This window comes from Patella vulgata, chromosome 5 (assembly GCF_932274485.2).
Source record: "Patella vulgata chromosome 5, xgPatVulg1.2, whole genome shotgun sequence".
NCBI lineage: Eukaryota > Metazoa > Mollusca > Gastropoda > Patellidae > Patella > Patella vulgata.
In genome coordinates this window covers 73,430,553-73,443,774 of record NC_065883.2, presented here as the reverse complement: position 1 = coordinate 73,443,774, position 13,222 = coordinate 73,430,553, and the positions used below count along the sequence as shown (strand labels likewise).

Below are 13,222 nucleotides of genomic sequence, written 5' to 3'. Positions count from 1 at the left end.
GATATTTATGGATTTATCTGATCAAAAAAAAACTTAAAGACTGAAAATCTGGATTTATTAACCTTCGGAAATAAAAATATTATTATTAGTGCTCTGCTAATGAGATGCTAATTGCCTGAAAATGAGTTTTGTAAACCTAACAATAATTTCAATATCTATTTCAGTATTTGCCAAAGGTCAGACGATGACAGGCCAGTACAGATTTTTGGCCAAGAAAGGAGGTTATGTGTGGGTCGTTACCCAGGGAACCATCATCTACAATAATCGTACACAGAAACCTCAATGGGTTGTCTGTGTTCACTATGTTCTCAGGTATTTATTCATATCTCTCTCTCTCTCTCTCTCTCTCTCTCTCTCTCTCTCTCAGGTATAGTTCAATATTTATTCATATTCATCAACATTAAAGTACTACATCATGGAATCAACGATAAATCTAAATTCGGGTAACCCAAATCTTTTAAGCAGAAGAACTTGACAAATAGTAATTTGAAGGATTAAAACTGGGCTAATGAAGACGGGCATACGCCATACAGTGTGTTATGAGGGAAATTTTGCCCAGACAGTGGCACTACGGCCTACTCTTATATCGAATTCCAACTGTCAAGGGATCTTTTACGTGCACGCCAATTGTGCATGGGACCTCGGTTTTTCGTCTCATCCGAATAACTAGACAGCTGTCCTTGTCAGGCCCTCCGTCCTGCATCACTGACAAGGGGAAACCACGCTGGAAAATCTGGATGAACTTTCTCGGCCAATGCAGGGATCGAACACCCGACCTCCAGGCTAGCGAGCCAGCGTCTTACTCACTTATTCTGAGTGATCTAATGTGCTCTTTAGATTATAAGGTCTGTTATTAGCCCCGTTTACATTACAAATTTGAAGCGTGCCAGGTACGGGGCTAGATACGGCACCATTAATTGTTTTGTTGTGTAAATGGGTCAAACAAAAGCGTGCCGTACTGAGTACACTGCCAATTTTCACTAGGGACCGGGTATCATTCAGATTTGATGAAAAATGGAAAGAAACTGAGCTTACCATCTAGAATCTAATACACGTATATAACATAGTTTGAGTTAATAGAAATAAAACATGATCTGGATGCAACATTTTATTCTAGCATACTAGATATACTATAAAGTCGTACCTGGTCAGCCGCCAAAGCTGGTCTGATTTACATGAAAAACCAAAGCCAATTTATACTAAATTCACTTTGATAACACGGGTAATTAATAATATGGAACAAAAGGACTTATGTAAAGACTACATAATTAAATCATTTGTCATTGATAGATTATCTCACTATAAGCATATGGCAGGCTTCAGAACAATTGATGTGTGACAGCTAACGCTAGTAAACGTCATTAGTGATCAGTGGATTATCTAACTTGACCATTATACATATGGCAGCATCTGGTTCTTTATTAAATGAACAATAGTGTGGTCAATTAGAGAACAGTGGAGAGTTTATTACACATGCGGTCATAGGATAATTATAATCTTTTACCTATCACTGTCTCTCACACTATGTAACACGTATCCAATAGATTGCCGTCCAGAAAGTATTAAATGGCAACAAGATTCATCAAAGAAAACGCCCAGTTTCTGCTACCATGTAGTTTAAGAAACACTGTTTAGTTTTGACATTGGTTATCTAGTTTATGACCATTTAGTTTAGTTTTGATATTGGTTGTCTGACTCGTCTGGTTTATGATCATTTAGTTTCATAAACTAGACGACCAATGTCAAAACTAAACAGTGTTTCTTAAACTACACGTAGCACAAACTGGATGTTTTTTTATTAATCTTGACGACGGCATACTGCCGATTTTGAAGTGAGGTGTTCTCAGCACGGTTGAATTTTCGTACTGTAAATTCTATGCGGTCTGAGAACGGTTCATTATCAAATTATAATGTCTGTAATTACACTGCATATTTCTTTGGAAGTCATTGTCATGTCAAGGTATGATGCACTGACCACTAATACATTCTCTTTGAAGTTCTGTCGAATTATACATGAATCATGTGTAGCTTGTAAAAAACATAATGAATAAATTAGATATTTAATAAGATCGTGCCTTAACAAAAGTTTATAGAGAGTTTAAATGTCAACTTCAGGTATAGATCACTTTGTCACACATCTGCCTAACTTCAAAGGTCTCCTTTAATTACCTTCTGCTGCAAAAGACAGCCAATTATTAAAATAAAGCACGCCATTTCTTAGTCTCAAAATGACAAAGTATGTGTACCCATTTGAACCCTAGCTTTCATGGTATTTGTTTATTACTGTTGAAAGATTCCAGCCTTACACAGGTTTCACTTAATGGATTAAAAAGGAAAGGGAAATCTATCAACTTCGATTTTATCAGTCTTCTGTTCATTTAAAATACAGATATGACGTCATCCTTTGATGTTTGTGTACCATTATTTCAAATAACGCTACAGGGGACGGGCAACTTGCCAATCATACATTATTTATACTAGATGAAATATTGGACTTGTGTGACATATTTCATTGAAATGCATGTGCGGGATAGTGATGGATTTTAAGTTGTTTAATGGTCTTGTGCTTAGACATTTCGTAATATATTGAACTCGGGCTAACACTCTGGTGCAGTATCAATATGTTACTTAAGATACTTTCCCTGTGTACAAACTGTGTAGAATCTGGGTGATTTGATGATATATTTGGAACAAAAACATATTCAAACTAATTAATCTATCAAAAATTTGCTTCAAATCCCTCTCAAAACTTTGTATATGCGGGGAGATTCCTCAAGCTATAAATAAACTGTTGTTAGAGGCCATGTCGGTCATCTTGCTTCTTTGACTGAGGGTCCATTTTTCAAAACGTATTTTTCATTACTTAAAGTCCATTTACCATACATATTGAGGTCTGAGTAAATTCTTAATTATTTTCTGTCAACTTCTTCTTCCGCTGTTTAATTGCAGAGTCTTTTGTACGTTGACACCCCACAATGTTCCCAACACCGCCTAACCATTTGATCAAGAAATAACAACCGCTCCCTCACTTAAGCTGGCACACAATAAGCTAGTAGATAACACCCCACAATGTTCCCAACACCGCCTAACCATTTGATCAAGAAATAACAACCGCTCCCTCACTTAAGCTGGCACACAATAAGCTAGCAGATAACAGTCGGGTTGCCAGTTAGTGATACTATAATGGTGTGATAATCTGCCAATCGCTAAGATAATTAATATTTCTTAAATTAACCACTTTAAGATCAACTGGCTAGTACGTCGTTAATCTGTCAGCCATTTCAAGCTGTCATTGGGTAACGACGTTAATCCCATCTATTGTTTTTGTTGATTTATTATATTGTTTAATCTTTTATGTATTGTTCATCTATCGACATGTCAGTTTTAATTACAACATTTACCTTTATCCTATTATCTAATTTTCTTTAAATATTACAAAATTTGTACATTGAAGGCAATCACTAGTTAGGATCCCTCACTAAGTACAGTAACTGGCCTGTCAGTACTGTATGACGATATATATGTATATTTATGTTCCGGTATATTAAAGAATTGAAGAATCATTCGAAGTCTTTTACATGTATATCCGAAGAGAGAATTTACACCTCTAAAATACCCTGACAATTTTGCCCAGTGCTTGCCCCATGGGTGTTTTTCGGGTAATCCAGTATTTTTCTAGTAAGATTATAAGTGTCTATACTTTCCATACATACCAAATTTGATATACTTTTATTGGAAATAACTTCCTGATAAATACTTTCGGGACAATGTATCTTTAATGTCTCGTTGGTCACCATTAAACCAAACTTGATGATCATCAACAAGTGGAAATAATATACTATTACAAATGTTAATAATTGTTAATTTGAATGAATCATCAACTTAGCTATTTTATGACCCCTAAAACTATAAATAGACATTTATCTTTGTAGATATATCTTGGTTTTTCCATATTAAACTTTTCATATTTATGACCTGGTACTGGTACGAACTGAAGAATAATTTCCGTTAAGATAAAATTTATTTACCCTCCAAGCACTGACACTCAGGACTTGAAATGAAATGGGGTTTAATGTCCTACTGTTCTGCTCCGAACTGGGCTAATGAAGACGGGTGTATGCCATACAGTGTGCTATGAGGGAAATTTTGCCCGGACAGCAGCACTACGGCCTATACTTATATCGAATTCCAACTGCCAAAGGATCTTTTATGTGCATGCCAATGTATATGGGGGATCTTTGCTTATCGTACCATCCGAACGACTAGACAGCTGCTCTTGTCAGGAGAGAGAGAATGGGATTTAACACGCACTCGGCATAAACTATGTCATTTCGGGACTAACATATGGTTCAATTTAATTTCAATAATTCGCTTGCGCGATGAGGTCTTTAGCAGTGGTAGGAAATCGGAGGACTTGGAGTAAACCCATGAGGTGGGACAGGTAACTGTACAGGTGGGGCATCGACACCATACCACTTGACCGTCACTCAATGACAACCCTTGTGATTTAACGTGTTGACTTTAAACCAATAATTGACCATACATAATATGGAACACAATTACTATTTTAATTAAACATACATTATGCAAGAGCTAAATCTGTCTATTGCAGGTCTTTCTTTAGGCCTGAAATGTTATCTAAATTATTAATTAGACATTAATTAACTTATCCAGACCATAATCAACTCTAGATGGCATTGCTAGCCTGCTATCTGAAGTGGATTGTGAGCCGATTTACTGCATAACTTTCCTTCTCGATTAAACGATTAAATGGATAATCGAGACTATGCTGTTTATCGTACTGACTTTAGTAATGATGACCGAGGCTAGGCAGAAATTTCATTCGCTTAGTTATCGGTTCATAGTGGATCAATTTGAATGGAATTTTCAGCAAATTGCCTTTACATTATCTAGTTTTTAACTATTATAGTGAGAACTGCCAACTCGTTATCGAATCTCCCATAATGTATTTTTAAAGCAACCTTTCGAAACAGTGCTTCCAATAAAATACCGGTAGTATTTGTGTTCCATGTTTTTGTGTTTTTTTGTGTGTCAATTGCTAAATGCTGCTCGAAGAAGAAATTCATTTATCGGTTTGTTTATTTATTAAAAATTTACATACTTATTTTTAATCAATAACCTAAATGAAATGTTTATTTTTGTAATTTCCCAAAAGTGTCACTTTTATTAATCTTAAGTGCCTTTTCCTCTTGGCACCCGCAAAATCATATCAGACTCAGCTATAAACTTGCACTTGAGAAACACTGACCTGGGTTTTATCTAGATCACGTGAATCACTCATGAAAGCAAGAATTAGATTCAAATTTGGTGGTATATATATGGAGAGAGAGAGAGAGAGAGAGAGAGAGAGAGAGTATTATGTTGGATTAGTGACTGAAGTACGATTTGCCTAAATCCTTCACATATAAGGGTATCTTAAAAATCAAAAATATATACTATTAAAGTTACGTTATGTAGGAGCTAAATCTGCCTATTGCAGATCTTTATTATGGCTTCAATTGTTATATAAATTATTATTTAGACATTTATGAACATGGCAAGACCATAATCAACTAGGGGGGTTGGATGGCTGAATGGTTAGCGTGCGCGCGCTGTATCATAAAGTCTGTCATTGAGTCGACTGGTGTGATTTCGAATCCCCGGTTGTACGTGGCAAGGAGTAGGGTCGCCTGTCCAACCTCGTGGGTTTTCTCCGGGTCCTCCGGTTTCCTCCCACTGCTAAAGACCCCTACGCGCAAGCGAATTATTGAAATAAAATTAAACCATTTGTTAGTCCCGAAATGACCTTGTTTGTGTCGAGTGGACGTTAAACCCCATTTCTCTCTCTCTCTCTCTCCATAATCAACTCTATGGATAAGAACGCAAAGATTTAAAAATTTAATGATAAAATAGATAATAGAGTGTTAGTCTTGTTTGTCCAGTATATTGCAAGATAATAAACAATCAAATCTACACTCAAAATTTCACTCAGAATAATAAAGTAATTTGAATAAAATTTTAAATATATTCATTTTTCATTATCTATTTTTGAATAATTATAGCAAGAGCGATCAGCTCTTTATCTAAATCTTACATATGCTTCTTTAAAATAAACCCTTCATGATAAATGAACACATAATATATATATGTGTATCTAAAAATAAAAAATATGTACTATTAAGCAGATATTAAAAAAACTTCATGATAAATGAGCACGTAATAAATATGTATCTTAAAAATAAAAAAATATGTACTATTAAGCAGATATAAAAACCTTCATGATAAGTGGGCACGTAATATATGTGTCTTAAGAATAAAAAATATGTACTATTAAACATGCATTATGCAAGAGCAAAATCTGCTTATTACAAGTCTTTCTTTAGGCCTGAAATGTTATCTAAATTATCAATTAGACATTGATTAACTTATCCAGACCATAATAAACTCTCGATGTCAAGGCTAGCCTTCAATGTTGGCTGGATTAGATTCCTATATGCCGCTTAACTGCCATTGATAATTAAATCAAAACAGTGGATAATCGAGACTATACAGTTTATATTAATGATTTTAGTAATGATGACCGAGACTATGCGAAAATTTCACCCGCTTCGTTCTGGGCTCATAGTGGATCAATTTGACTGAAATTTTCAGGAAATTACCTTTACATTATCTAGTTTTTAACTATTATCGCGAGAACTGCCATCTCTTTATCTTATCTCCCATAATGTATCTTTAAGCAGATATATAAAAAACCTTCATGATAAATTGACTGGCTTATACTAAAAGACAATTAATTATAGATATCTAAAGCCTAGTTCACAACCCACCGTACCTGTAACTACGGGCAGTCTACGGGAGAAATTTGAGTAAACTCGTATGTGAGACTTAAAGGGCTAATCCCGATATTTTTTGGAGAATAAAACTGCTTAATTTTGTGTTAAAATCCCTTAAAATCCTCTAGCTGAGGGCCGATCAACTAACTCGATATTTGTGATAAGTTTTCAAACCATTTAAACCCGTCAGTCTTCGTCTGGAAATGGAGACCGGTGTCCCAAGCTGTATTTTGCGGTGTCTGGATAAAACCAGACTTTTATTTTATAAAAATAACGTGTAGTTGAAATTTACCTTTCGTTATCAAGTACAGCACATGGGTCATTCACTACATAGACCTCTCAAGGAACGGGAACTGATAATCAGGTCACCCAACGAAAAAACTGAACCGAAATCTTAAAAGGGTTACGTGTCCGGATAAGCAATTTTGACATTCACGTCCAAACGACTCAATAATTTGAGCTGGAATTTTGAGAGAAGGTAAATACCCCATTCCTCTATATTTTGGCGCTTAAATTTCATACATACTCCGACTTTTATTTTTGAGACTCTCTTGATATCGGGATAGTCCCTTTAAGCGCCACTTGCCAATGTTCGGCACCGTAGAGAGATTGCAGACTGGCCGTATAGACTTTTGCTCCTGCACATGCCAAATTTTTACTTGGTTTCTTGCGACTGGTCTACAGGCTACCAAACCCTTTGACCCATGCATCTCAAAATACATATGACCGGTTGTGATCTAGGCTTAAGACACATAGAGATGACAGTGTGAAATCAGTTAAAACCAATGTAAACTTCAAATGGCAATAATATAAGTTAGAATTGATTGATTGGAATAATTCTTTGAAAAGAATATTTTTAATAGAGGACTGTTGACTGTGTATGATCTTGAAAACTCTGTATTTAATTTTTATTCTGGTGTATGGAGGCTTTAATGGTCATAAATTATTATATGTGCCCCAGAGTTAATCTGTCTTCTTCATTAGCCCAGTCGGAGCAGAACAGTAGGACGTTACACCACATTTCATTTCCTAAGTTATATTGAAAAGGTTGGTGATCGTGATTTGTCCTCAGGATATTCTGTCATGGTATGCACTGGACAGTGATACAGGACGAATTGCCTCACAAGAACAAGTTTTTAGTTACAATCTGTATATCATTTAGTTTGCCTTTAATATCTGAAACAAAAATGCATTATTTTTTTACATTCTGTACATGTATTACGTTTTGAAAAGGGTCGTTCTTCATATGATTCAATGGAATCGCAATCTACACCACTTCATACTGTTTACATTCATTGATAAAACTACACAAGACTTGATAATGCAGTCTTAATAAATTGTATTGCACTGTTTATACTTGAATATCAGGTCATTACGTTCAAATTGCATAAGCTTCTTTTCATTTATTTTGAGTGAAGTTTGTTGCAGGCCTGGGACCTTACAGTGCAGTGGACGCTTAAGGCTGGTCCTCGGATCCATGGGAGAACCATGGTGGCTAAGTGAATAAAACACTGGCTTGCTAACCTGGAGCTCGCGGGGGCAATCCTTTTGTTGGCCGAGAAAGTTCATCTGGATTTTTCAGCGTGGTTTCCCCTTGTCAGTGATGCAGGATGGAGGACCTGACAAGGACAGTTGTCTAGTTATTCGGATGGAACAAAAAACTGAGGTCACGTGTACACATTAGCGTGCACGTAAAAGATTCCTTGGCAGTTGGAATTCGATATAAGAGTAGACCATAGCACCGCTGTCCACTCAAAATTTCCCTCATAGCACACTGTCGGAGCAGAACAGTAGGGTGTTAATGCCCCATTTCATTTCGTCATTGAGTCAACTGGCGTGGTTTCGATTCCCTGGTTGTACGTGATAAGGAATAGGGTGCCTGTCTAACTTCGTGGGTTTTCTCCGGGTCCTCCGGTTTCCTCCCACTGCTAAAGACCCGTTCGCGCAAGCGAATTATTGACATAAAATTGGACCGTATGTCAGTCCCGAAATGACCTACTATGTGTCAAGTGGACGTTAGACCCCATGTCTCTCTCACTCATTTCATTGCTGTATGGGTATTGTTTGTGTGTGGTGTGGTCATCCTGTATATACTAATGCCCTACGAATAACTACAGGTTATTACAGAAAAACTCTTTAAGATACAATTTCATATTTTTACGTTATATTTTTAAAATTTATTAAAAAAAAGCCTTAAAATAGATGGTATCCATAAACAGTCCTACCATGTTAAAGAATAATCCTATTAATCCTATAATTCACTATTGCCAGTTGAGAAATTGGCAAAAATATCATTTTCAACTTCAAATTCAAACGTTTGAAGATAGCTAATTCAATGGGGGTAATAGAATAACAAGGGAGGTAATTGTGTTATTATTTCCGAGGTCAAAGGATTTTTAAGAGGGAGAATAATACCTATAATCGTATAATAGTGAGTTGACAACCTATTGAGCAAAAGACATAGAAATAATTATGTTTTGACTTTCTTAGAAAATATGAAATTATCGCTTTAAGTACAACTTTATTCAGTTTTATAAACCTATAACGGTAAATCTCTTTAATCTTTGGGGTATATTCTATGTTGATCATTGGGATATATTCTATGCCTGGAATAACTTGCGGTCTGAAAGTCGGAGGGAGGGGGGGGTCTTTTTCTCAGGTTATTTTTTTCTCTCTTTCTTTCCCCAGCATAATCTCAGTCTCGTGCTTTATCCTACACATAAAGTTGCAGACAAAGTGACAATGATCTTTTTGACATAAGTTCTTTATTGTTATAAGAATTATCCAATATACCACTTATACCACATGTTGTCCACCCATCTTATAAACAATATAACACCCACACAAAAAGTGTTGAATATGTAATAAAAACAAAATTTTGAGTCTGTAAATCAGATAAACATTGATTCATATGTCCGGTAAATCTTGTGTATATAGAAAATGTTTATATATTATAAGGATAACAGTTTCTTTCTTCATATTGACATTCATGTTGGAATATGATGTATACATATACCAGTGAACAGTCATTCCGTTGTTAGCACACTCCAATCCTATCATACTTAATGTTGATTTAAATGGCAATTTTAAAAATAGGTGTTTTATTAGAAGGGATGTCTTCTTTTAAAAAAGGGAGGTTGGATAGCCGAATGGTTAGCTTGTGCGCGCTGTATCATACGGTCTGTCATTGAGTCAACTGGCTGGGTTTTCTCTGGGTCCTCTGGTTTCCTCTCACTGCCAACATATGGTTCAATTTTATTTCAATAATTTGCTTGCGCGTAGGTGTCTTTTGAAGTGGATAGAAACCGGAGGACCCGGAGAAAATCCATGAGGTTGGACAGGCGACCCTACTCCTTGTCACGTACAACCAGGGATTTGAAACCACGCCAGTTGACTCAATGACGGATGTTATGATACAACGCGCACGTGCTAACCATTTGGCCATCCAACCCCGCTGACTTTCTCCAAGAGTCACAATTATTGTCTTACAGTATAAATACTAAATTGAAACCACCATCTTACAGAAACTGACTGGCAGATATGTAATTTGATTTGTAAATGGTAGTTGAAATTAAGGACGTCTTATCCTGTTATACGTGATTAATTCCTCGAGACCCACTTAATGCCCTATAACATAAATACGATTATGTGCATGCATGGAAGGTGTGCATGCAAGGCAGTTATGAATTTACATCTTCTCCAAGTCTACAGTTGTTGCTTTATCTCTAATTTGTTGATTTTATCTATATTTCAGTAAAGTTGAGAACAAAGAAGCCATTCTATCTGAAGTTCAGTTACCTACAGCAGATGACCTCCTTGAACCCTTTCGATTTGAGCTCAGCACAGATAAGATTTTTGCTCCTAAGACTAAAGATATGGAACAGCCATTTTTTGTCCCTCCTAATATGAAGAAGACTCTTGATAGTAAGCTCTGTTTATTCATCGAATAAAAATATTTTGATAATAATATTGATCTTGATAGCAGAAGCTTGTAAATGAAATGAAATGGGGTTTAACGTCCTACTGTTCTGCTCTAAACTGGGCTATTGAAGACGTGTACACGCCATACAGTGTGCTATGAGGGAAATCTTGCCCAGATAGTGGCACTACGGCCTAATTTTATATCGAATTCCAACTGTTAAGGGATCTTTTACGTGCACGCCAATGTGTACACGGGACTTCGTTTTTCGTCCTATCAGAACGACTAGACAGCTGTTCTTGACTGGTCCTCCATCTTGCATCACTGACAAGGGGGAACCACGCCGGAAAATCTGGATGAACTTTCTCGGCGAATGCAGGGATCGAACACCCAACCTCCAGGTTAGCAAGCCAGCACATAGACAAATAACCATATGTAATGTCTCAAAATGACCAAAGTATACGGTGTTGACGAGACGTTCTTTTATTTAAATACCTGTAATAATATTATATTGTTTAATTTTTTCCAGTGAATGAACCAGAAGATTTGACCCATCTGGCCCCAACAGCAGGAGAAGGGTGTATTCCTCTTAATTTCCCCTCGTGTTCTCTCGGAGGATCAAATTCCAGTACGTATCTTTTTATTTTCATTGTTGATCAAGTTGTCGTCGCGTTAAAGGTCACCGGAAAAGCTTCATAAATTTTTTGAATATTGCAAGTACATGTAATTTTGTCAACATATCCTTTCCATAAGTATAACACGATCCTGAATGTCAATGTTAACTGCAACAGGTAAATTTCAATGTTGGCAATTTCCGCCGTTCTCCGTGAGTCGACATAACTTTCTGTCAATAATCAATCTGTGAGTGGTCATATCAGTCCTTCTGCTCGTAGAAATATAGACTAGATTAGGAGCAGATGGACTAAAATGACGTCACGGAGTGACGATAAATATTTCAAATTGAGTCTTAAGTCGAGTCTGTGCTAGATACCCTAGAGTCGAATGTTTTTCTAAATTAATTTTTATAAAATGATATTTTAAACTTTTTATAGGTTTATATGAGGGTGATAATATGCCACTGATGAAGGATGTACCATTTTGTGGTACTTTCAAAGAGGAACCAGACACTGTGCAGAGATCAATTTGCCGTCAAAAACAGAATTATATCTCCAGCAATAACGCTTCACCTATGTCACTTTCACCTAGGGTACGTATATATATGTCATAGGTCCGTCCAACCTCGTGGGTTTTCTCCGGGTCCTCCGGTTTCCTCCCACTGCTAAAGAACTCCACATATCTCTCTCTCTCTATCTCTCTTTCCCCCTTAGCTAACGTGACCTTCAGAGTATAATAATAATATGGAATAACTGTTTTGTTTGGTTATGTTTGGAATGACAGTGGTTTCCAATCTGGGATCTGTGAAAAAATAATGAGGGGTTGGGAAGGGGCTGTGAAAATGAAAAGGGGCCAAAGAGAGATATTGTTGGTATTCAGACAATGAATTGCAGAAACTTGTATCAGGCACCTGGGTGAATATTCCAGGTTTTTGATCTGAATGGTTCGACGTGGAAAAGGGTTGAGAATCATTGATGTATGGAAATAATCTGAAACTGAAATGGGTTTAACATCTTGACTTTTCTCCATCAAGGCAGGATGGCATGGTCCCTTATTGATTTCTGTAGCACCACTACTGAACAGGCAATCCATGTTGTAGTGAAGACATTCTAATTCAGTATATATTGCAGTATACGTTACATGATATAAGGGAGATTACTCTTTTTAAAGCTTTAACTTATTTCATTGAGATACAATAGAAATGAAATGGGGTTTAACGTCCTACTGTTCTGCTCCTATACTGGGCTAATGAAGACGGGCATACGCCATACAGTGTGCTATGAGGGAAATTTTGCCCGGGCAGCGGCACTATCGCCTACTCTTATATCGAATTCCAACTGCCAGAGGATCTTTTACGTGCATTCCAATTTACACACAGGACCTCAGTTTTCCGTCTCATCCGAAGGACTAGACAGCTGTCCATGTCAGGCCCTCCGTCCTGCATAACTGACAAGGGGGAACCACGCCGGAAAATCTGAATGAACTTTCTCGGTCAATGCAGGGATCGAACACCCGACCTCCAGGCTAGCGAGCCAGCGTCTTACCCACTTAGCCACGTGATCCCCCCAATAGAACAGTCATTTGTACATATATAACTGATTCTCATAGACAAACATCAGTGTATCAGCGTAGATGTTGGTGTGCATGTAAAAGACCCTTTGAAAAAGAACCATTGTCAAGTTAACATAAGGCAAACAGTTTTAAGTAACTTATGTCTGAGTATGTTTTGTGAACTCAAGTTTAGTGTATCAGTGTAGAAGTTGGTGTGCTAATGTAGTGGACAATTGACAAGTGGAATTCGACAAAGAGTAGGCAGAAATACTACTCTCCAGACAGGGGATCACGTGGCTAAGTG

General features: G+C 36.8%; 1 protein-coding gene across 4 annotated transcripts in view; it reads left to right on the top strand.

The window, feature by feature from the left end:
• The window catches only part of LOC126822345 (hypoxia-inducible factor 1-alpha), a 108,904-nt gene that overhangs the window by 86,479 nt on the left and 9,203 nt on the right, over positions 1-13,222 (top strand). For all 4 annotated transcript variants that reach the window (XM_050551195.2, XM_050551196.2, XM_050551193.2 and 1 more), the window contains exons 7-10: positions 165-312; positions 10,588-10,757; positions 11,282-11,380; positions 11,805-11,959. In XM_050551195.2, coding sequence (XP_050407152.1) covers positions 165-312; positions 10,588-10,757; positions 11,282-11,380; positions 11,805-11,959 — 572 coding nt within the window. The remainder of the gene's footprint in view (positions 1-164; positions 313-10,587; positions 10,758-11,281; positions 11,381-11,804; positions 11,960-13,222) is intronic.